This window comes from Sander vitreus, chromosome 17, assembly GCF_031162955.1.
Source record: "Sander vitreus isolate 19-12246 chromosome 17, sanVit1, whole genome shotgun sequence".
In the NCBI taxonomy this organism is placed as follows: domain Eukaryota; kingdom Metazoa; phylum Chordata; class Actinopteri; order Perciformes; family Percidae; genus Sander; species Sander vitreus.
Genome location: NC_135871.1, coordinates 8,248,341 through 8,274,060, shown reverse-complemented (window position 1 = coordinate 8,274,060; position 25,720 = coordinate 8,248,341). Strand labels below are relative to the sequence as shown.

General features: G+C 42.9%; 1 protein-coding gene across 5 annotated transcripts in view; it reads right to left on the bottom strand.

The window, feature by feature from the left end:
• thada (THADA armadillo repeat containing) overlaps positions 1-25,720 on the bottom strand; it is a 115,078-nt gene that overhangs the window by 5,907 nt on the left and 83,451 nt on the right. For 3 of the 5 annotated variants that reach the window (XM_078272792.1, XM_078272796.1, XM_078272793.1), the window contains exons 32-36: positions 21,493-21,863; positions 16,144-16,268; positions 12,826-12,898; positions 11,558-11,708; positions 11,291-11,413 (exon numbers count right to left, since the gene is read on the bottom strand). In XM_078272792.1, coding sequence (XP_078128918.1) covers positions 11,291-11,413; positions 11,558-11,708; positions 12,826-12,898; positions 16,144-16,268; positions 21,493-21,863 — 843 coding nt within the window. Of the gene's footprint in view, positions 1-11,290; positions 11,414-11,557; positions 11,709-12,825; positions 12,899-14,006; positions 14,174-16,143; positions 16,269-21,492; positions 21,864-25,720 lie in introns of those variants that run through there. The other 2 variants (XM_078272794.1, XM_078272797.1) reach the window with 2 other exon arrangements.

Here is a 25,720-nt window from a genome sequence, read left to right as displayed (position 1 = left end):
AGGGAAAAAAATGAAACTTCTTTAGACTGCAGCATTATCTAATATGAAATCAATATTCCAGGTTTGGTAAAAAATATGGCAGACGGCTATCTGATTACTGAGCACCTGACAATCGACAATTTTCCACCTGATTTCCTCCAATACCCAGGTTTGGTGTAGGTTGACTGTTGACTGTTAATGGCTGACAGTATGATCCAAACTTAGTGTGAGTGTGTGTGCACTTGTGTGTCTTCTCTGGGCTTGGACTGCCTTCTGGGAAACAAAACTATAACTCATGTAACTAACCACGATCAGGGTGTGTATGAGTGGATTCAAAACTGTTCTGCACGTTGCACCAGTATGCGCCGTGCACACGCAGTAAGTGCAAATGTTGCCTTTAACTTCCTGTTTACGTGTTAATGAATGGATGTATGAATGGACTGCCTGCATACGTGAATAAGATGTTCATGTTGACAAAATAAATACTTTTTTTTTTTTTTTTTAGCATTCTTGCTATTTGTAGTCTTGTACAAATAGACCTCTGTTGCCATAATGCTTCTATACACACACACACACACACACACACACACACACACACACACACACACACACATATTCAGAGGCAGGCAGGCGGGGCGGCCTGCCATAAGCCCATACAGTGCTGTATGCAAGAGTGGAGGAAGTGCGAGTGCAAGGACACAGACTTCAAACGGAGGGAAAACATAACGTATGACTTCATTTAACGACTCCAGTTGTCCACGCAGCAACCATCTGACACAGAGGTTGTGTGTATATGTGTGTGTGTGTGTGTGTGTGTGTGTGTGTGTGTGAGAGAGAGTGTTGTTCTCCCACCTTGACCATCCTCACCATAGCTGACACCCAGATAACACCAGAGACTTCAAAAGGCTTTAAGAGACACTAGCCAAAACACTACCACTATGGGAAGAGAGGAGGGAGGGTGGAGGTATACAGACCCCCATCAGCACACATACAGTATAAAAAAAAAAACCACACACACACACACACACACACACACACACACACACACACACACGGTTGGGAACCCAGATTGTTTTTCCTCTTCAGAGAGGAGGCGTAAAATCGGAGCAGAGCCTGAAGTCTGGGCAGAGAGGGAAACCCGGCCTGTGAACATTAGAGGCTGCTGATTGTACTGTATTAGAGGAGATTTAAGAGTTTAGGAGCTTGAGTGACAAATTCCTTTCTTTACCAAGAAGCTGCCTCTTTCTGGGACAGCCCAGCCTCTGATGTCAAGCCTTTACAGCCCCCCCCCCCCCAAACATTAAGGGACATAATAGGAAATCTTAGCTGCATTCAATTTATCTACTTTTCTACGGAGGTTTCACACATCGCTTAATGCGATTTCCCTCCACAAGCTTTTGCCGCAGAATACTCCGTTTCTCAAGGGGATTGTCTTTCATGCCGTTACTGCCATTTGTGTTGGGTGGGTAGTGTGTGAGCATGTGTGTGTGTTAGTGTGTGTGTGCCGCTGGCATGAGTTTAGTCCTAAGAAGTTATTGTTTGCGTTGAAAGTCTACGTGAGTTTAATCTTGTCTCTGCAAATGACAATATCAGTGCCAGCTGGTGAATGAATGGGTTGGAGTAAGATTGGGTGAGGCTGTGTGTGTGTGTGTGTGTGTGTGTGTGTGTGTGTGTGTGTGTGTGTGTGTGTGTGTGTGTGTTGTGCAACTGGCATTCATTGGCACACACTCCATTCACTGGCACTCTTAAAGTACATTTTAAACTGGGCAGGGCAGGAGTGTGAGGGGAAAACTTAACCTTGTGCCACTTGTGGAAACAGTATAACACTTGTACCATTCTGAGCCCCTAAAGGGTTTAAAAAAAACTAAGATCTTTGGTTGCCTTGTTAGAGACTCTGGCAACCAAGTTTTAAAAAAAAGCGCTTTACATGAAAATCTGCAGGAGCCAGAACAAGCTCTTTGTCATGCACACACACTATTATCTTCACTGCCAAAGATCCACTTGAGCTCATTACGGACATGGACTGTTACTATAAGCTGCGTCCCAGTTCTGTGCCTCATGCTAACGAATAGCTGGTTTTGACTAGTGTGATCATACAAGTGAGTAAACTAAAAAAAATAAAAATGTACAGCCATGCTAGTGGCTCTGTGAGGCTGTACTTATAGGTACAGAAGTGCTTTGGGCTAAATGCTAACGCCAGCATGGCAACATGCTACATCATAATGAAAATACTAACATACTGGCGTTTAGCAGGTGTGATGTTTACTATTTACATCATCTTAGTTTAATGTGTTAGGTACAGACAAGGTTGACGGGAATGTAGTTAGTTTTTCCAGGCATTAGGTACAAAGTCCATCTCCTTATGAAGATCATGTGGTAGGGTTAAAAGCTCTGGAAATGGCTAGTAACAGGAGCTTGTGTTGTCTGTTTTTCTTCTTCCCTGATTTTGCTTCATCTTTTAAGTTTAAAAGACGGCGGCATTCCGAAGTCATAGTTTGATTCATGTTGATCCCTGCACATATTGCAATGTGCCAAACAGTACTGCAGAATATTATTACAACTAGTGTACAGCACATACTGTTTACAATTTATACTGTATGTAGTATGATACTGGGATCCACTGACATGGATTAAGGCTGAAAAAGTTGATGGCTAATTCCTGACACTTGTGAATTAAGACATGGCATGGAACTAATTTAAAAACAGTAAACGTTTTAATACAGAAGAAGAGGTGGTGCCCTGGTGGTCTAGGGGTTTAAGGCTCAGACCATGAATCATGACATTGCAGAGCGTTCCTGCAAGCCACCATCCTTTGTTCGAGTCCGACAGAAGACCATCGTTGCATTACCCCCACTTCTCTCCCTCTCTCTCCCATTGTTTATTGTCATTCCTCTGCTCTGCCTCCCACATCTGAGGGATTTGGATTAGAAGCCCCCGCCTCAACTAACTGCTTCAACTATCCATCCCACCTGGGGGCTGTAACCTGCCGACGGGCCACTGTACGGGTTCCTCAGCTACACCTGCTCTGCTGCACAGTCAGCTCTTTATTCTATACACCCTGGACAAAGACTGTCTGTCCAAGGGGCAGCAAAGATCTATATATATGCAGGATTTAATCTGTGATCAGATGGGGCTTCTGAAAATCCATTTCATTAAGCTTAAGGGCTCCTGCACACTGGCTGTGTGGCGTGAGCGTGTCAGCTGCGTGGCGTGTCCGTTTTTATTTCAGCTCCCATGTTAACAGGTTAGAGCTTGCACACTGCCTGCGTGACACGCACGTCTCAGGCGCGGCTCAAAAACGCGTGCCTGCTAGAAATAGGACCGACGCCTATTTTTCACGTGACACGCAAGCGTGTTGGAAGCGTTTCCAGGCAAAATAGAATACAAAAAGATGTTTATATGTAATTTTGACATGAATACATTTAATAAATGACAATTTGATGTTTGAAAGTCTGTAGGTTTTGACATGAATGCAGATATAAATGTAATAAAAAAAAAATACTGCCGATGTTGTCGCTATTATTTCATTTTATCAATGGGAAACGTGTACAGATAAGGCTAGCAGCAGCAGCGCTGCATCAGACACGTTTCTGGTGTGCCACACAACTGACACGCAACAGAAACGCCATGCTCACACCACGCAGGCAGTGTGCAGGAGGCCTAAAAGTGTATTATGGTACTGTGAAAACAAGACACACACACACACACACACACACACACACACACACACACACACACACACACACACACACACACACACACACACACACACACACACACACACACACACAGCGTTTGCTACAGACGCCTCAGTGGAGCCGATGCCACCAGGATGCATAGGTGTGAGATTGAAAGGTGTGAAATAAAAACACACACTTTACAGCCCCGACTTCCTCTGGTGGTGGGTGGTGAGAAAACGGGGAAGTGTGGAGCCCAACAACAACAACAACAACAACAGCACAAAACGTAGCAATAATGGTCTGAGAATAAATGCTAGTAGTCTGAGCTCAATGTAGCAACATTTGTCATGAAGCGCTGTCAGTGATCAGTCAAAGGATCAAATTCAGGCCAATGGCTGCCTTGACAGGAAGCCAAAACAGGCTGTCTCTACCATGGAAACACATCACCTGTGGTCCTTTCATTTCCTATGATACACAAATCAAAGAGGACCAACATGTAAACATAGGTGGTAAGCGTTTATATGCAGGATATATATATATATTTTTTTTTTATTTCTTGAGTTTGTTGATCACTTCAAAGCAGCAACGGAGTGGATTTTTGCCACATGAGACTATACAAAGATACCCAGGAAATTTCATAACAAAGCATTTTTAAATTGATTTTGTGACTCTGTGACCAACAACTGTACTCTGTCACTTGGACTCTTGGGTGGGTGGACTTCATAGTGCTTTTGAGACATGGGACATGCAACAGGGGATGAGATATCCTGACTTTTAGTCACTCCCTAGTATGGGTCAAGCTTAAAAAGAATTCTGGAACCTACAATTCCCATAAGCATGACATAATAGCATTTGTCATTAAGAAACTCGTGATCTCCCAGATCCACCAAAGAAATAACACGACTGCTTTCACAGGAGTAGTATTTCAAAATGCTTCACATACAGCGTCAGTTGATCTTAGCCCACCAAAAAAAAACTAAAAAAAAACTTCAAAGACTGATCTCACACGGCAAGGCTCGCTCACACAATTTTGTGGTTTACTTAACTAGCCTTTATCTCTTTGTACAAAGGAGGTGGTAATTGAGAGATACATTTAGAGAGTGGTGTTAAAAAGACGACCAACACACACACACACACACACTCTGTGACATTTCTACGTCAATTCCACAAGCGTTAAAGTGAACATTCAAACGGCCGACTACTATCAGATCTAGGCCGACGCAGTATCACACAGTTAGATTGTGAAAAGCCAAACCAAGATACTCTATGCTCCTGTTTTATCTTTAAAACACATCCTAATCAAGCGTTACAACCCACAGCTGTTAGACTGCAATGAATACAATGTGCACACACTTCAACACAGCCTGCAGACACCAGTCATTACTGCAGACATGTGTCACTTTATTTTACACCACCAAATCATTAAAATCTCCACCATTACCATTACACCATTTCTGTAAGTGTTTTCTCTCTGGAGGCTGAAATAACAGCGTACGTCTCCCAAAAGTAAAGGTTAAAGCTGCGAATCAAACAGCTGAGTAATTCTCTGGTGGTAACAAGCGCCCCAAGGTTTCGGTGTATTTTATAGGTTCTTCTTAAATGAGTGACACGCAACACTTTTCTTGAAGTCTTGTTCAGTGATCCATCCAAACACACAAACACCAGGTTTGATGGTTGAGTGAGTGTTGTGCTAAAATAGGACAAGGTCTGTTTAATGAGTGTCCGTCAGCCCTTGTCAGGCCGTTCGCTTCCATTCATCTGCATCATCCACTGTCAATGAATGAACTGGAGGGGGGGTGAGGGAGAATGACACATGAATGGCATATTCTGCACAGGTGCTTGTTGTCTTTACAGTAAGCAAAGAGGGTTAGTCCAGGCGATTCAGTTGATAATGGCTCACTGAGAAAGGCCTGGAAAACATGAGCATGTCAGCAGAGTATGTCAGGCCACTGCTGCATTTTTTAAACAAGAGTTCAACACTACTTCAGAATGGTGGGGAAAAAAACAGAAGGAAGGAGAGGGGGACTTAAAACAATTCAAGATTTATACTGTATATAAATCGACTCAATGGGGCGTCGCGCTAACGCAAAAACAACCGGGTAGACAACTGGCCGTTGCTTTGAACTGCGGACATACGTATGTAAAATCGGCAAACTTGTTTATTCCTGTTGTCATTTTCAGCCGTAACTGTAACGTTTAAAGATATATAGTTAAACACGTCCGGCCTATCCCACATTTCGGCTTCACTTATTTTCTGTACCGTGCTGTACCGTGTTGCTTTGCTAGCGTCTTCGATAAACCAAAGCAAGTGTTCAGACATGTATAAAGTACTAGAGACCCAGACTTGAGTAAAAGTACAAGTGCTCTACCAAAAAAGTGACTTGAGTAGAAGTTGAAGTGCTCTATAAAGCACCACACTTAAGTGTGAGTAAAAATAAAAGTATTAAACACATCGAAAATACGTACTGAAGTAAAAGTGGAAGTAGGAGAAAAAAAACAATACTCCAGTAGAGTACAGATACAGCCTTTTAGTACTTAAGTACAGTAGTGAAGTAGTTCTACTTCGTTACTATACATCTCTGCTAGTGTTACAAACAGTGACGTCTCACCGGCGGTTGGACTAACCGCTAGTTTAGTGTCATTGTCTTTGGTGTGTGGCCCAAAAGGTAAATTTGATCTCCAACTTAATGTTAGTTTGAAATATGAAAGCATCAAACATGCATTTTAGATGAATGAGATGAGAGTATATGCAGCTGTTTGCTTCGTGCCATTAAGTTGTATGTGCGGGCCGCAGGAGTTTTCTAGGTATTGTAAACAAACATTGTGATTGGGTCTATATTTAAAGGAGAAGTGGTAACACTTTACTTGAAGGTATCTACATAAGAGTGACATGACACTATCATGAACACATGACACAATCATGACACATGAAGCCTAACTCTAACCCTAACTTGTCATGACAAAAACCGAATGACAATGACAGAAGCGTTACGTCATAAACGTTTATGACTTGTTTATAATGTTTATGACACGTTTATGACAGTGTCATGTCACTCTTATGTCGATACCTTCAAGTAAAGTGTAACCGGAAAAAGTTTGACATTTTGGCAAATTAAGCTTTTTTTTAACCTTCTGGCGGCGAGTTGAAGGGGAAGACTGATAACACTGATAAACAAAAGAAAGAAAAAGATGAATGAATAATGTCCAACATACCTGACTTGATAGGATTAGTATTTGTTATATATGCGGTTTTAATTTGAAGTCTTAAAGCTGTACTTGTGTCCTTTTATTTTCCTTTTGTATTGTCATGTCAACTTTATGTTTTGTATGACAAAAGTCTTAAATAAATTATTTGAAAAACACAAAAGTGGAGGATGACTGCGTCGCGCCGTTCCCAATCAGAATTGTAATAAATGTCCTCTTACACACTGCTGTCCCAACCAAATCCCTCTGGGCTCTCTCTATATATAAAGTGATCCCTCTGTTCCTGCCCCGAGTCTGTCACAGTGCTGGAGGTCCAGCGGGGGTGAGTGGAGTTTGATTTCAGACTCAATTAGCCTGGAGGTATTTGGGTGATGGTGGGGGGTGGGGGGGGGAGCTGGGAGGTGGAAGGTGGGATGGGGTTAAATTAGATTTGCTTTTCCTGTCCAGGACAATGGCCCCACTGTGGTTCTCAGAAGATAAGCTTCCACACACTAAACACGTTTATTTGGATATTACCTGGTTTAAAATCTAAGGATGCGTAAACGGCGAGTAAAAGAGAAACATTCAACTATTTCACGTGAAACAGAAAAAGTTGCAAAGCATTCACACATTTTATCAAAAGGCAAGGTGAGTCCTACTCTTACTTGATGGTGAAAGAATGTCTAATGTTAATATCTGACACAAAATAGTCCCTCTATTTTAAGAGAAAAAAACACCCCCAAAAAAAAGCTATACACTGGAACACTCAGCCAGGTTAGCTGTTTTCCCCTGTTTCCAGTCTTAATGCTGAGCTAAGCTAAGCTCATTGCCTGCTGCCTTCACATTCATATTTAGCATACAGACATGACAGTGGTTTGATCTTCTCATCTAAGTTTTGGAAAGAAAACTAAGAGGCACAATTCCCCAAATATCAAACTATCCTTTCAATGGTTGTAAGATGTAGTGGGTTTTAAATTGCACAGTCAACATGTTTTGTTTAAATTGTCTGTTGCACTGAATTCCTGGTTTAGCTTAATATCTGGTTTACATGCAATGTATACTGTCCAGCAACAATAGCATCAGCAACAGAACAGCGAGTTTAAACATTTAAACTTTAAATTGCTGGTGTGTGTGTGTGTGTGTGTGTGTGTGTGTGTGTGTGTGTGTGTGTGTGTTGCAGAACCTGTCTCTGTTCCCACATCTCTGCCTGTCCTCCATATCAAAGGGCCAGGAGTCATCGACTCCATCTGAAGCAGCTAACACCTCAGATACTTGACTCTGCAATGGCAGGTCATAAAAACACACACACACACACACACACACACACACACACACACACACACACACACACACACACACACAATGGGTGGACTAGCTGACTGGCTTCCCTGCAGGGGATGGGAAAAACGTGCGCGCACACACACACGTGCACGCGCACACACACACACACACACACACACACACACACACACAGTGATCTATATACACACAGTAATGTGGCTTTTCCATTGGCACAGCATTGCACTATACAACTATGTTAGCTATGTATAGCATGCCAAGCTATTCCCTTTCTATTTCCTTGGCACTCTGACAGCAGAAAGTTCATGTGCTGACCTCAGATATTATGCAGTTCACCAAGCCAAAAGGTCTCTGCCACGGTGGACAAGAACTTTACCACTTTCACCGTGTGTCACTCGAGCCCTTAAAAAACGCTTAACGAAATTAGTCATATAGCAGAATTTAATTTTGGCGCTTATAGGATTAAAAAATCATTCCGAAGTATACATGATTGTTCAGTCAATGTCAGGCATATTCTTGAAAAGAAAAGAAAAGAAAAATGGCAAACACATAAGATCTGGAGAGACTGGGATTTTATCATTATAGTATAGAGGAGGTGTGTTTGATAAGATCCGGGACTAGGGATGTAACGGTAAACCGCGATAAAAATGTTGACGATAACAATTACCGTTTTAATACCGAAAACCGTGATAATTTACTTTGACTTTAAAGTGTTCATGTGTACAGTTTTCCTGGGCGCCTCCCTAGGGAGGTGTTCCAGGCACGTCCAGCTGGGAGGAGGCCTCGGGGGAGACCCAGGACTAGGTGGAGGGATTATATCTCTAACCTGGCCTGGGAACGCCTCGGGATCCCCCAGTCGGAGCTGGTTAATGTGGCCCGGGAAAGGGAAGTTTGGGGTCCCCTGCTGGAGCTGCTACCCCCGCGACCCGACCCCGGATAAGCGGATGAAGATGGATGGATGGATGGATGTGTACAGTTTGACATTTTAATTTTGATGATGAAGAAAACAAGTGTATCATTAGTGGGGTTTCTTTGATTTGTTTACATATTGTTCTTCATGTCTGAGCTTATAACTTAAACCTGCGCTACTGGAAATATTCCTGACAAATAAGCTGTTTACATGCTGAACCCTTGTTCCTTTGATGTTAAAAGTTGCACTTTTGATAAGGTTTTGCCTATATTTTTTGTAATGTAATAAACACTGTTACACTTTTTGAAACTATTTCAGCCTGTGTAGGCCTAGCAGTGCTTTCTGAACATATTGAACACACTTTTAAAAATGCCGCGATAATACCGAAAACCGTGATCATTTTGGTCACTATAACCGCAAGGTTCCATTTTCATACCGTTACATCCCTATCTGGGAGCCTGTACTGAAATATTTTCAGGGTGAGGATTAATAGGTTTTTTTATTTTTTTTTTAAAACTCTGTATACTCTTTTGTACTTTTGACTGTGGTGATTGTTAATTCTCAGAATGTGCGTTGTTTTTTTCTTTTTTTTTTCTTGTCTGTTTGTATTCCAGCTATGCTTTCAAAGATAATTAACACATATTAAAAATGATTTCAAAAGAAAATCTCTTTGAACATTACCTTTAACACACTGGCATGACGTGTTCGCCGAGAGACGGCAGTATTCAGGCAACCGTGATGACTTCACTAAATGCCATAAGCTCTCCGAGGACCAAAATGTCCTCTCAGCTCACTGCTGCGTTTTTTAATTTTAGAAACATCACTTAAGTTTGAGCTCTAAAAGTAGAAAGATGACATATTTTCCCAATTGAAGGCTTTGTTTGTTTTTTACAGTCAGTTGGGATGGGATTTCTTTTGGGTTTTTCTGTTGTTTTTCATTTAAATGAGGAATTCAACTTTTCTGTCCAAGTCACTCATTCATTTGAAACAAGCTTACCAATTTACCGCCTCAATTCTGCTTCCTGTGCTGTTGTGCTACATTCCCGTTGCGCGTATGACACATGAAAACAGGAATGCAGTGCAATTTTCATGAATTTCCATGAAAGTAGTTTTGTGAGGGGCCTGGCTGAAGAGTAAAGTCCCACAAAAGAACGGAGGCAAACACTCAAACTCGTTTCCTGCAGTGGAGACGAGTGTCCAGGAGGAAATCTGTACCAGTTTACAGTAAGTAATACACTCTCCGCCTCCCACACACACACACACACACACACACACACACACACACACACGCGCACACACACACACTGTAATCTCCAAATGAGTACTGAATATGGATGGACCCCACTCTATTTTCTACACACACATGCACACCGTAGATTAAAAAAAGAAAACATGTCCATTTCAGTCTTTAGCTAAAATAACTGCGAGTTGAGTCTTCCCCCATGACTCTGCCCTCCCATCCATGGACTGCGTTGCCATGAGGGGCTGCGGAGACTGCTGAGGAGATGTTTTTGCTCTCTCGTGTTATGTTATGAGATACTATCAGTGGCGACAGACACAATAAGGGTGGCTCCTGGAGGAAAAGCTGGGAAAATATGGGAAGTGAGGACAGGAAGTCGCACTATGGCTGTTTGTGAGGGGCACTTGAGAGCCAGCAGCTGTCAGTCCTCTGATAGTGTGTGTGAGAGAGAGAATTGTGAGGGTGCTTATATGGGGATAAGACATTAGTGTGTGTATACTTGAGGTATTTGTGAGTGAATCTGTTTGTCTGCCAAAATACAATTCCTCACAAAACAGACCTCAGACATTTACCAAACAATGACACATAACCACACAAACACACGCTTTTGACTCTTGGGTCCCAACTACAATTAGCGCCCTTCATTCCAGGAATGCTCCCCAACCCTTAGCACAAAATGATGTCATCAACCCTTGTTAACATTAACACGTGTTTGTGGTGTTTTATGCGCTTGTGTCCATATGTCTGTTTAAATACATTTGAGTGTGTGAGTGTGTGTGTGTGTGTGTGTGTGTGTGTGTGTGTGTGTGTGTGTATATATTTCAGTAATTATCACTGTCGTCTCCCAATGCTTTGGTATGTGTTTGTATCTGAGTGGGTGAGCATGTAAATATCACAAGTAAGATAAAAGCATGTATTTTGTGTATAGCCATGGTTGTGTGCATGTGCTGAGCAAGTATGGTATATTAGTTAGTGTGTAATAATTTTAAGTGTGTGTACCTGTACTGAGCAGATGTGCTGGTACGTTAGAGATGAAGTCAGAGGCTGAATCACGGACATCCTGGTCTTCATCCTGCAGCAGCGTAAACAGACTCCTCCACAGAGAGACTGTCGTGGACAGACCTGACACACACACACACACACACACACACACACACACTTAAAATACTTTATTCTTTGCAACACATTTCTGTTCACATCAAAGTATTTTTCTTGATTGCCCGGGAGGTAAACATTTCATCGAGTCGTTCCAGAATTGAGACTCACCCAGGGGCAGACGAGGGCTGGTCAGCACAGTGGCTGTACAGTTGACCAGCACCGTGGCGGCCGTTAGCTTCACCTCCGCTGGCTGCTCCTCGCTGCAGCATGAGCACACCAGCGCCGCCCACTGAGCTAAACAAGCCGCTGCACTCGCACCCTAGATGGCAGATTGATCAGAAAAGTACACTAATGTAAAGGTTTACGGAGCCATTTTTATTTAAGCCTTTATTTGATAGGACAGTTTTAGGCATGAAAGGGGGGGGGAGGGAGGGAGGGAGAGAATCGGCGATGAAGCAGGGGGTGTTTTAGGGTGTGGCTATGATGTGATTGCCAGTGAAAGTGTGCAACGTAACGTGGCTCCTCCCTCACTCCTCCCTCTCGTCTAAAATCGTCACATCTGTCGGTACATTATCTGTTCTGCCTGCACGATCCGTTCTGCGCATGCGCAAGATGTTCGCGCATGCGCTGTTGTACGAGGATTTACGACACTGCACGATCTGTTCCACGCTTCCGGTCGTAGTTGTAGCGGTCTGCCGTTAGCCTCCACAGGCAAGCTAACGTTAGTTTAGCTAACAGCTAATTCGGCTAACCGCTGCTGATTGTTGCGGTCTGCCGTTAGTCTCCACAGGCAAGCTAACGTTAGTTTAGCTAACAGCTAATTCAGCTAACCGCTAGCTGAGACAGCATGTAATAACTTTAAAAGACCCTCAAAATAAAACCTGAAAATAACCGTTAAAATATATAACAGCTGTTACGTCAGTTCTACTTTACTCATTTAAAATACAATCAATCAATACTTGTCTTTATTGTTATTACTGTAAAGTCTTAATTTAGCTGTAGCCTGCTTTTCCCAGTGTTTAGTTTGAGTTAACGTTATTTTAGACTGAATCAAGCTGTCAGCTAGCGGTTAGCTAAACTAACGTTAGCTTCCCGGTGGACGCTAGCGTGGAACAGATCGTGTAGTGTCGTATCCTAGGTAAAACTGGATTATCATCTGCGCATGCGCATGACGGATCATGCAGGCAGCACGGATCGTGTCCCGACAACATCCTGCGCCCGTAACAGCAAACTAGACGACTCATAACAGATCTCCACAAACCAATGGGTGACGTCACACATGCACTGTCCATTAATATTAACAGTCTATGCATTGGACTGATGGGTGGTAGAAACAAGCATATTCTTCCTGTGCCTTCTTTGGGAATTTTAATCAAAGGCTGCCAACACATTTCTCTTTGCCAGGAGAGAGATTATTAGTACACGGTCAGATTTACCTGAGGGTTGGAGTTCACCAGTTGAACCACCAGTTGAGAGAGCAGGGTCAGGGCAGCACAGTGGAGCTCCACACTGAAACACAAGATCAAACACCTGACACCAGCTTCCAAATGTCTAAGAATAACTTGGTTAGTTTATTTTGAATGTCTGTCCTGGAAGAATCTCTCCTCTGTTGCTCTTTTGGAGGTTTCTCCCCATTCATGTTTTTTGGGGAGGATTTTTCCTCATCCAAAACAAGGGTCTAAAGATTGTAAAGCCATTTGAGGCAAATTAGTGATTTGGAATTATATATTGGCAAACTAAATTGACTTACACTTTAATCCTAATAGATCCACTTCACCTCAATGCAATGGAGGTAAAAAAAATACATCTGGGGTGCTTAGAAGCACAGTGAGTGCATGTTTTTTGTTTGTTTTTTAGCAATTTGGGTGAACCAACCCCTTTAATGTGACATATCGGTGCAGGGAGAGGCTCTGGAAATGATGTGCTCCTCAGGTCGTTCTGTGGAAACCGTTACGCAAACATAACACCCCAGCACCGTCAACTACACGCACATCCCTCAATGGTATTGACTTACAATCCACAAAAGAAGTGTGCTGGTACTCACCGCTGCATAATGGATCACAATAGCCCAAGTGCCATTCAATCACACGGCAGACAAGGGCAGCCAGCAACCCAATCTCATCCCTCCCCGGCTCTAATCATAACCCTGGGGCCGCACCAAAGGGAAAGTGGATCCCCGGGCCCAGAGATTGTGGCCAGGAAAAGGCTTTACAAGGCTAAAAGCCTTTGTAATCCAATCCTTATTCAAGCCTGTATTCTCTTGTCAGGGTGAGAAAAGTACAGCAGTGGCTTGTCAAGGAAGGCGGGCGTGTCTGTCAATGCATGTCAAAGGGCTTACAGTGTACGTACACACACACACACACACACACACACACACACACACACACGCACACACACACACAAATACTGGAACAGTGTGTGCCAAATCAGTTTGTGGTAAGAAAAGGCCAGAGTCTGTCAGAAATGCTCACAAAAATAATGGTTTGCGCCTGACAGGTGTGAATAACCTAATGTAGGAATAATGCTGTAATGAGAGCCTTTGAGAGCGCAAATATCAGCTTTCATCTAAGTTTTTAAACTATTAGTCTCTGATGTTGGTGGTGGGCAATTTGGTTACCTAAACACTGCAGCGACACAACACCGGCGCAGAAAGGGGCCAATGAGCTCCAGGTGTGCCCAGGTGCAGGGTTAAGGTGCAGCCAGTGAACCTGTGTGTCCCCTTCTCCATGGACTCTGGCTCTGAATGAAGGCTTGACAGGCAGCCTGCCACAGCTCGTGAGGGCTCTTTCACAAGAAAAGCCAGAACAAAAAACACAGAGAAATGGAAGAGGAGTGTGGATGCATCTTGCCATGTAGTACATTCATGTCTCTTCCATCATAGCTAAAAGCTGTTCTGGGATTGTTTAGGGACTGTTTTGACAGCAGGTTTTCAGGAGGGAGAAAGCATTTAAGGGTCACAGTTGCCTCCCTTTTCCTGCATTTACCTTGAAATGAATGTATTGGCCTGTTGTATGCTATGGTGGGCCATATATATATATATATATATATATATATATATATATATATATAGGATATACAATTTAAGACCCATGACAACACAATGCGTGAACATAATAAAAACGATCTTAAAGATGAGAATCATTGTGGTTCCAATGCAGTCTCACTTATTTTAGGATTGTTTAGCCATTTTACTGGCTCTCCGTATGGCAATGTTGCTCTCTCTGTTGGTGCCCTGGCTTTTCCTCTGGCTTTTTTTTTTTAACTTTTCATCTAGCACCATCATCACCACTACTAATTAAAACGTGTCCAATACTTTAATTTATGACCAAATATCTGTAAAACTAACGACATTCCCATCAGCCTCAGCTGTACTTTGTATTTAGTGCTAATTACATTTGATAGATAGATAAATAGATACTTTATTCATCCCGAGTGAAATTTTAGGCATCTAGTAGCTTAGACAACCATAACACAACAAACACACATACACACATATATCTCACATACATAAAAATCACTCACAGAAATTAAGAGAGTTAACAATTTCTGAAGTGATGACAAAGGTCTGGTATGGTAATTAGCAAGTGTTAGCATGCTAACTAAGATTGTGAAAATGGTAAATATTATAACTATTATTACTAAACAGCAGCATTGTCACTGTGAGCATGTTAGCATGATGCTCAAAGCACCACAGAGCTGCTAGCATGGCTGTAGACTTCTTGTCTATAGACGTCTTGTTTATAAATTGGGGCCCCCTGGTGGCCCTAGCGGTTACGGCGTTGATCATGAACCACAATGTCCTCAGTTTGCCTCCAGCCAGGCGCCTTTGTTCCACGTCCAAGGCAACCAAGTCAAATTCCTTGTAACCGTTACTTACTTGGCAATAAATCTTTTTCTGATTCTGATGTCAATCCCTATTTTTCTCTCCTCCCATTCACTTTCATCTCTCCACAGTAGTCTATCTAATAAAGACATACAACAACCCCCACAGACTAGACTGGGTAAAACCAGCCCAATCTGCCGGCGATTTGATTTTGCCCTGCAGCTCAGGCTGGAAACCTATAGGTTTATCTATCCTGCTTCCGTTACTATTTTGCAGGGACCAATCAGAAACTGGCTTATCCACCTGGCACGCTATTGGCGGGTTTAACACGATGACGATAGAGAAGCGACGGCAAGCAGCTTCTTGTTTACATTCAACATGACGGCCACCGAAGCGCAGCAACCCGTTGATGCCGCTGTCGCTGCTACGTCACCCGGAGATCGTTGGTCTGATTGGTTGAAGGACTATCCAATTGGGTACAGAGTCATTTGAACTATGCCCGTTGATCACGCCTCTTGTGCAGTAGAAAATACAGAGCAGACTCCCCAGACTAATGTTCAATCTTAAAAGATTGAGCTTGGTCTGGTGATAGCCAGACTAAAACGGGGCCTTTTCACATGGATCAGGTATGTTCACATGTCATAGCAGGAAAAGAAAAGAAGTAATTACTACCATTAATGCTGGCTTTGCTCCTTTTATGTGTGTCAGTGACACATGTCAAAGTACCAAGTGCCAGCATGCAAAACAGTAGGGCCCTGGAACAGGTAAATGGACAGCAACCCTTATTAATATTATTAATTACACCTGTGGTTCTACCAGTCTTGCAATGCGGTTTAATACTCTGTTTTAACACTAAGCACTTAGTCCTGACTGACTTTGGAGGATGTTGAAGATTATTTGTACATATACATGGGTATGTGTCTTCTCTGACCTGTGAGAAGAATTCTGAGCCAGAGCAAGAAGGTGCAGCCGGACCTCGTCCTGGGACAACATCTTCACACCGTCCCTCCATTCCAGCTCCCCGCTGGAGCTCAACACACACAACACCGTGAGGACCTGAGAGGAGGAAGGACAGGCAGAGACAATGAGATTGTTAAGAAAGCAAAGAAATAAGATATTAATGTAGTCACTCTTTTTCAACTCTATCCCACACACATACAAGGGCTGCTCTATTAGGAAAAAAATAAATAATCATAATCACTATTATTTTGGTCATTATTTAAATCACAAACATTTAACACGATTATTCACTGTCTTTGGGAAAGATGTTGCAGAAGATGTATTGGACTTAAAAAACAGTGAACAAAACAGTTCGGCCGAAATTGTAATTGCATTGAAATTTTGATTAATTGCACGCACGCGCACGCGCGCACGCGCACGCGCGCACACACACACACACACACACACACACACACACACACACAGTTACTGGTGAGGGAAGTTGCTCAGGGCCATCCATCAACACAGCTTTGGTGTCCTCTCTGCAGTGCGGCTGGCAAATTGCCCCAAAAAGTATTTTTACCACACCGGTCAGATCCTCCCTACGCACACCCAAACCACGGGTACACAGCTGCCTCGCTCTCTCTTTCTCACACACACACACACACACACACACACACACACACACACACACAGCACACAAATATATGCATGAATATGGATGCACAAGCACATGCATGCACACAAAGATGTGCAGAATTGCAGGCACGCTCTCATCTCATTTCATATCTCCCTCTTTCATTCTAGGCAGTATGTTCCTCGTCTTTTTGTCTACTCTTAGCATCCATTCAGCTTGACCTCCTAAACTTGATTTTCTGCTTCCCCCTCCTCTCAATCCTTCCCATGTTGTTTTCTTTGCCCGGTCAATCCTCCAGAGAGGGAGGCAGCTGACCGAGTCAGGAGAAGGAAAAGACTCATTTTCCACCGCTGGAGACGCTGTTAAAAACACACATCCAGCAGAGAACACTTGTTGACATTCCTGCTGCATATCTCGATGATTATTATTTCTTTCAAGGCCCCAATTAGAGCTTATTAGAGCTTTAAAATAAAGCTTGCTTTATAGGATCGGTGTAGGTGGAGAGCAGCGCGAGCGGGCGCATGCAACGTCTGCGTGTAAACATCTGTGTGTATGTATGAATGTATATTTGTGCATGTGAGCAGTAAAAAGACAAGGTAGCAAGGTGCATGCCATAGAACATTGGATTTAAACTTAAACATATGTGTATATATGTAAATAATTGATTGCTGATTGTTGTCATTTGACCATGAAAAGAATTTTAAAGCTACGTTAATAAATTCTTAAAATAAACAATGGCTCATACGTTTGTGTAATGTGAAAGGGGTCGCTAATAATGACAAACCCAGAGAATTATCAACCAACTCTGCAGTTTCCCGTCAGCTCTACAAAGCACCTTTAAAGGTCCAGTGTGTGACGTGTTTAGTTGTTCATTATCAAAATCTGTGTTGCCCGTTCACAAACTTGTCCTTTTTCATGAATATTTACCACCACCATCAATTCCAAGTATTCCTATTGGCTTGAAATTTACATTTGCATTCGCATGAGCTGGGGTAGACGCTCCATATTCATGCGCCATCTTGAAATACGTTAGCCGGTAAGGGACATACAGGACGTACTGCTCCACCTTTCCCGTTTTCGCTGTCACATGATAAACTCACAGGTGCTGCTAACGCTGCTAATGGGTATCGTAGCTTCCCGGCCCCGGCAAGTTTGAAGAAGGAAACATGGAGGAAAATCCAAATTTCAGGAACAGGAGTCTTCTTCTACGCCCAGAAAACGAAAAAGGATATTGAAAAGAGCAAGAGACCGGCTTTTTGAAGCGTGAAGGCTACCGTAGCTGTAATACGTACTTTGAACTGCGTGGCGCGAGAGAGTTGATTGCGATATATGATCTCAACGCTAGATGAGAGAAATTCCTACACATTGGACCTTTAAGCTCTTTGTTTTGGTTCTCGGGCCCAAAAACTCCACTCACAACAATTTCCAGCTGCAGCAGGCACCGGTTTTAGTGAAAAACCTCTGATAAACCGACTGTACGCTACCTGCTCAGCACCAAATGGGAGACAGATGAAGCTGGTGGAGCATTTAGCAGCTAAAGAGCCAGACATTTTTAAGTTAAACCAGAACTGGACCAAAAGGAGAGAGAATACTGGACTTATTTCAGGTAGCCAGAAACATAAATCTAAACGGATGCCAACTTGCTCCGTGTCTGCTGGATGTATGAATAGGCAATTATTTTCCAAAAGGTTTGCTGTAACAGATTTACAATGTGATATATTATGTCAGTGTTCAATGGAAATGTTTAATTTCCATCGATGCAGCTGTAAGCATCCTGTAAATACATTGGCTCAAGAGAAATAACTTATAATTAGAAATTCTGACAACAGTTCTCACACACAGCTAAAGTTGTCCATATTTCATAATGTTGGAGACAAGTCACTCTGAAATAACCACAGCAGCCCATCACACTTGTGGTGGACACAGGGTGTATCTTTCAGACAATATTTCACAAAGTCCATTGAGAGTGAATCAATCATTGGGCCAGTAACGCCAAGCCAGTGTCATTATTCATTCGGCCAGTGTGTTTCTCTCTCTTTATTGCAGAACAGAAAAAGGTACATGGTTTAAATCCCAGCTGGGTGTTTTTCACTGTTCATCCAGCCGTCTGTCTGCCAGGTATTTGACTGCTAGCTCCAACGCAGCTGGTCTGACCATCTCTGCTGCTTCTGACTTTAACAACCGTCTTTAATGAGCTCCCGTCTTGAATACACTCGACTGCCCACATACTCAAATATACACAGTCACAGGAAAACATGCCAACTCAGGCGTAGACGCGTACCGACTTTCATAGCTGTAACATGCAAATAAACAGTGACGCCCACCCTGCATGAACAGACACACACACACACACACACACAAAAATGTTAACAAATATAAAAGTTACCTAGCTTGCTCAGCAGTGCTGTGTAGCCTAGTCTAGTCTTTTTAGCCTTGACAGCCTCGAGGTATTGCTGGGTTCTCATGTTAAAAAAAAAATCAGATGGAAACATTACAAAGTCAGCCTGATATAGTGTTTTCAACCAGCTTATGGAGCTAACGTTAAGCTAGTTAGTTAGTTAGTTAGTTAGCTAGTTAGCTACAACTGATAAAACCTGCCACAGGTGTAGTTTCGGTCTGCAAAATCAACGGCCGTCAGCTAGAAATCGAAGCTGCTTTTTGTCGGGGTCAGCCCTACATTCCCACAGCCCAATGGTCCCACAGCCCTATGGTCCCACAACCCTATGGTCCCACAGCCCTATGGTCCCACAACCCTATGGTCCCACAACCCTATGGTCCCACAACCCTATGGTCCCACAGCCCTATGGTCCCACAGCCCTATGTTCCCACATTTCTAAGAATTCTTTTTCACTGAAAATTAGGCCCTATGTTCCCACAATCCTATGTTACCACATTTCTAAGATTTTCCTAAAATTAGGCCCTATGTTAGGGTTAGGGTTACATTCCATATATATTCCATTGCTACTAGATAATAGGTTGGGTGTAATTGGCTGCCAAATTGGGAGAAAGGCGGATCAAAAATCTGATACAACTTTATGAAAAAGGAAATGTGAGAACATAGGGCCTAATTTGGGATATTTTTTGTTTTTTTAAGAAATGTGGGAACTGTGGGAACATTGGGCCTAATTTTGAAAAAAATCTCAGAAATGTGGGAACATAGGACTGTGGGACCATAGGCACGTTCCCCTTTTTATCTACCTCTGTCTGAAATCAGGAAGTCATTGTTTCAAACATTACTAAGAATTTTGACTGGTAAATCTGCTAACGCCAGCACGTCATTTTAAAACTGCTGTGAATGGAAAGCTTGACATGCGTAGTAACAGCAATTGTGCACATAGACCTATGTGCTTCTAGATCACCCATTGGCCCTTGAATGTGCATTTGTTTGTTGAATCAGCTGATTGTAATGCTGTATGGTTGATCGTGTGTTCTTTACCATTTCAGTACATTAAATACAAACAACAAAGCCTCCCCATGTATTTGTGTTAGGATGTCCTCATTAATCAAGAGTGTCCCAGTGTGCTCTGATAAACTTCAATGCGCCTACGCTCTTAAAACAGGCACTGTTAGCAGTTACCTGAAACACATCACAGAAGTAGCCACTTGACTACCGGCAAATACCTGAAGAGTACTGGGTCAGACCCCATGTGTCATTTCCTAATGTGATTTATATATATAGAAATGGAAATGTTTTACGATTTAGAATGAAGAACACCAACCCTACAAACAACCATATATGGTGTTGAATAAGAGTTTTGCAGCAGATTGTACACACATACTGTATGTCTTGAATAAGGACTGAAGATAACAGACTTCTTCAGACGTTGGAAGCATCGTTGCTAGGCACAATAGCAGACCAACACTATATCTTAAGCCTACTGCTGCTGCTCCTGCTCTTCTCCCAGAATGCTTCACTGGAGCCGAGGACGACCTATGGCAACTGGCCCGTTGGGTTGGTGTGTCCTTGGCGCAAGGGGAGGCTCCACTTAACGGGGCCGACACCTTTAAACATTAACGGCTGTCCTGTAAAGCAGCGCCTAGCAAAGAATGCCCAACCAAACGCATACACACAACACATACACAACACACACACACACACAACTCTGCAGCAGGGTGAAAACACATGCAAACAGCCAGCCAGTCCCAGCAGTGCTGATTCATGTCAGCTCTGGAGGGGTGCTAACGGCGGGAATAACAGAGCAGATCTGCTGGCTGCCTGTCCTCGCTTTATGAACACACTGAAATACAACCTTATGTCCCCAACCAGGATACAGGCTGCATTTTCCCCTCCAAACCTTGTTAAGAGTGGAGGCCTACCAAATGTCTCATGAGTGTATGTGTAAGTGAGTGAGAGAGCGAGCGAGCGAGTCAGCTCGCTGCCAGTGTGCTTGGCGTGTCCCCTTGCGGCCGATTAGCCTCTCACGCAAGCCTGTGCAAGATGGATTTGGACATTTAATCAATTTGCAGCAAATGTCCCTGTGGGTTAGTGAAACTGTGACGAATAGGAAAAACATTTTTTTTGGAAAAGGGTTCCTCATTGTATGATGAAAGGATTGCTTATTAAGAATCTCTACAGATCTCTCTCACACACACACACACACACACACACACACACACGCTCTCGAACAAACACACAACAAACAAATGCACCGCCTATTGTGTGTATGTGTGTGTGTGTGTGTGTGTGTGTGTGTGTGGTCTCACATTGGCCAGACACTGGGGGTGTGTCTCGTGAAGAGCCAGGCCGGTCAGGTTAGACAGGGTGGTCTGGTCCACCCACTGAGGTCTCCTCTTCGTTCCCTCCTCTTGCAGCCTCCTCAGGACCCCCTCCAGTGCCAGCTCCCTCACCTCGTACATCGGGCACCGCAGCAGACACAGCAGGAGCTGGCTGGTGACCCGAGGGCCCCCCCAGAGCTCGGGGATCTCCACGCCAGCGCTGAGGGCCACTCGGGCCAGGCTGAGCAGGTACTGGGCGTTGCCGGGCCCCGGGGTGGTAGAGGAAGTGTCGGAGGTGACGAGTTCTGAGGCCATCAGGACGGACAACGCTTCCTGACGGAGATCACTGACCTCTGAATCTGACAAACACACAAAACGTCACTTTAGCTGACAATGTAGCATGAGGCCGCACTTTTAGGATGGTTATTTATATATGATATTTTTGTATCACAAAGTCATTTAATATTTGAGGATTTGAGAATGCCTTTAATCTTTTTGCGTAGTGTAGTTTTTTTTTGAAGATTATTTTTGGAGCATTTAGGCCTTTACTTCTATAGGACAGCTGAAGACATGAAAGGGGAGAGAGAGGGGGAATGACATGCAGCAAAGGGCCGCAGGTCAGAGTCGAACCCGCGGCCGCTGCGTCGAGGAGTAAACCTCTATATATGGGCACCCGCTCTACCAGGTGAGCTAACCAGGCGCCCGTGTAGAGTTTTTTTATTTTTATTTTTTAAACAAAAGTTGGAACCAACTCAAAGAAGCAATCTTCATATAAATCTCCTGTCTATATCAGGAATGAATACAAATGACCTTTAAGAGGCACTGCTATGCATTCATATTGACCATGTTATCTTAGCATTCTTTTGTTGATGTCTTTTAAATCTTTGGTTGATGTTGATGATGAGTATATATTTTAGAGTCCACACTCAAGTTGCCTTTATGCGATGGCAGTTTAACACATTGGTATCATATTTGAACTAGCCCGAGTCATTCTCACTAGGCTGGTCGAACGTGTAACATTTCCCTAAAAACTTCCAACGTGGCTCATGTCGGAACTGAATGTCGTCACATTAACGTAAGGCTACAGCTAGGGCTGGGCAATATATCAATATTATATCGATATCGTGACATGAGACTGGATATCGTCTTAGATTTTGGATATCGTGATATGACAGTGTTATCGGTGCCTGGTTTTAATGGCTGGATTACAGTAAAGTGATGTAATTTTCTGAACACATCGGACTGTTCTAGCTGTTTCATTATTTGCCTTTACCCACTTAGTTATTATATACACATTAATGATGATTATTTATCAAAAATCTCATTGTGTAAATATTTTTTTCAAGCACCAATTGTCAACCCTACAATATCGCCACAATATCGATACTGAGGTATTTGTTCAACAATATCGTGATGTTAGATTGTTTTTGCCATATAGCCCAGCTCTAACTACAGCACAACAACGTTACACAGAGATAATGTGCATTTTGGCCTACCAGCTAGGAAAACTGTTGAAAAATCATCCCTGTTTCCATTCAGGATTAATAAAGTTTTAGCTCAATTTGACCAATTTGATGACAGTTTAGAATTTTCAATTAGTATTTATTATTTTTTAGTTTTGACTTGTGGATTTTATTTTAGTTTTAATTAGTGTTCAGAGTGGTTTTGCTAGTTTTAGTTCAGTTTTTTATATATTTAGTTTTACAGTAGTGTCAGGGCCAGGTATAATGTCTCAGAAGTATGCAGCTACACATACATACAAAATACATGTTTGGAATATAGCCATGATGTTTCTTATTTAACCTTTGCGCTAGTTAAGTGTCCGATGTGAAGCAATTACGTCCCAGCGCCATCTCAGCTCAGGTCCGTTCAATTTCTGTGGTTCAATGTCATGAGAGTTGACGGAAATTCATGCTTTCTTCTTTTGTTTTTAGTAGTGACATAGCTAAAAAAACCTGGCAATATAGTTTCAGTTTAGTTTTACTTAAAGTGCTCATATTGTGCTCATTTTCAGGTTCATAATTGTATTTTGAGGTTATATCAGAATAGGTTCACATGATTTAATTTTCAATAAACACCATATTTTTGTTGTACTGCACATTGCTGCAGCTCCTCTTTTCACCCTGTGTGTTGAGCTCTCTGTTTTAGCTACAGAGTGAGACATCACACTTCTGTTCCATCTTTGTTGGGAGTCGCACATGCGCAGTACCTAGGTAAGGACTACTAGCCAGTCAGAAGCAGAGTATGAGGGCGTGCCACGCTAGCAGCTAGGCGAGCATTATAACGTGAGTTACAAAGTGACGCATGTTCGTCACGGAAGAGGAGCAGTTTGTGAACAGTGTTTTCTGTTGGAGATGGTAAGTGCCTTTGGGCTTTTTCACTTTGTAAACCTATAACGTGCACAAAAAACATATATAGCACAATAAAGGAAAGGGAAAAAGCCAAAAAGCACAATATGAGCACTTTAAAGGTTTTAGTTTGTATTTAGTTTCAGTTTACTAAAAATATTTTTCACTGCTTATTTTAATTTTAGTTTACTAGAATAACCCTGGTTTTGACTCTATTATGAATGGCCATGTAGATTAAAAAAAAATTGTAGCAAGCTTATTGAAATATTCCGAGTTGCTTAATTTTCTTCAGACGTATCCAGTCCAACCTCAGGCCAGACTGAAGAAGCCTCCTCTGTTCCTTTCTATTTTGACTTTTATAGGAAAGGCTGCGTCAGTGTCTGTTTGGAAATGCCCATGGCTGTGCCAACCCAGCCACCTGTGAACATACACCCTTGGGGAGGGATGTGCACACAAATGAACACACACATGCACACGCACTTCCTCTTAAATATAAGCGTAATCCAGAGGCAGGGCGACTATAGAGTAACCCAATGCCGTTCTAAAGCGGTGCTCCTCCCTACAGTATTGCTCCAAGACTCACACACAGACCTTGCTTTGACAGCCAACTCAATTAGTTTAACACACACACACACACACAAAGCCTATGAAACCAATTGCAACTCAATCTGGCCCCGGCAGCGGCACTCAAAACGGGGCCTGACAAAAGAGCGGGAAATGCCGCATTCCTCCAGAGATGGGCCGGGTTACCGTGGAGATGGGCCAGGTTACTTTGGAACCTGATCCTCAAAGGGAGGTCCGGTGCCAAATAAGCATACCCTAATGGTTATGAATGGGGAATAGGGGCACAGTAATGACACAGATGATGAAGGGAGGAGAGGGAGGAGGATGACTGAAGGAGAATGGGAGCGTGTCAAAAGAGAAAACGGCTGTCACGGTGGAGTACAGAGAAACATGGATTGTGTTGTGTGTGTGTTGTGTGTGTGTGTGTGTGTGTGTGTGTGTGTGCGTGCGTGTCTAAGGGTTGTAGCAAAACAGCATGCTACCATTAGCTTGTCACACACTAAAACATTCAAATGTAATTCTACGGTGCCAATTCATACCTTACATTCATACATTATGTGTATCTTACAAAGACACACAAAATCATCAACACACCCGCTACGCCCTAGAAAAAACACTAAAAGGGAAGCAAATCAAGCAAGGAGGCCCAAAAAATACTTTCTTTCAACTGACTCCATATTCTAGAGGGAAGGAAAAAGTAAGGTAGAATGAAAGAAAGGGTGAAAGAAAAGGCAGAGCCAAAAACTGGAGGGGGGGGGGAAGAGAGAGAGAGAGAGAGAGAGAGAGAGAGAGAGAAATGAGGGAGGAAATAAAAGAGTAAGAGAGAGAAAAGGGAAAAACATCATTAGTCAGGATGCAATGCTGATTTTTTTATGATGGCCATTATTAAAATAGTGTGTGCGGAGGAGGGGGGTGAAGTCAGGCATTCCCTGGGCAAATGAAAGGCGTCTCCTGTGAGGGCCATTTCAACGTGATTTTTCATGTCTGATCATAAACAGCCATTGTTCCCCCACAGCTGTGTTTATTTAAATCTGTGTCTACAGCACTTGTGTCTCTTAATGCTGCTGTTTGATATTGTGGGACACTCTAGGATGAGGCCCGGCTCAGTGGATTACACTGCCAGCAAAGCATTGAGCTCATTAACAAACGCAGGTCTCAGCGGAGAGTTTACTTAGACTGGTCTAAATGCGGTTTTAAATATTTATAAACTGCTAAAAACATGGCCGATTCCTGACTTTTCCTGAAGTACCACCATCAGTTATTGGATGGATTGCAATTAGAATTTGGTCCAGGCATTCATGCTC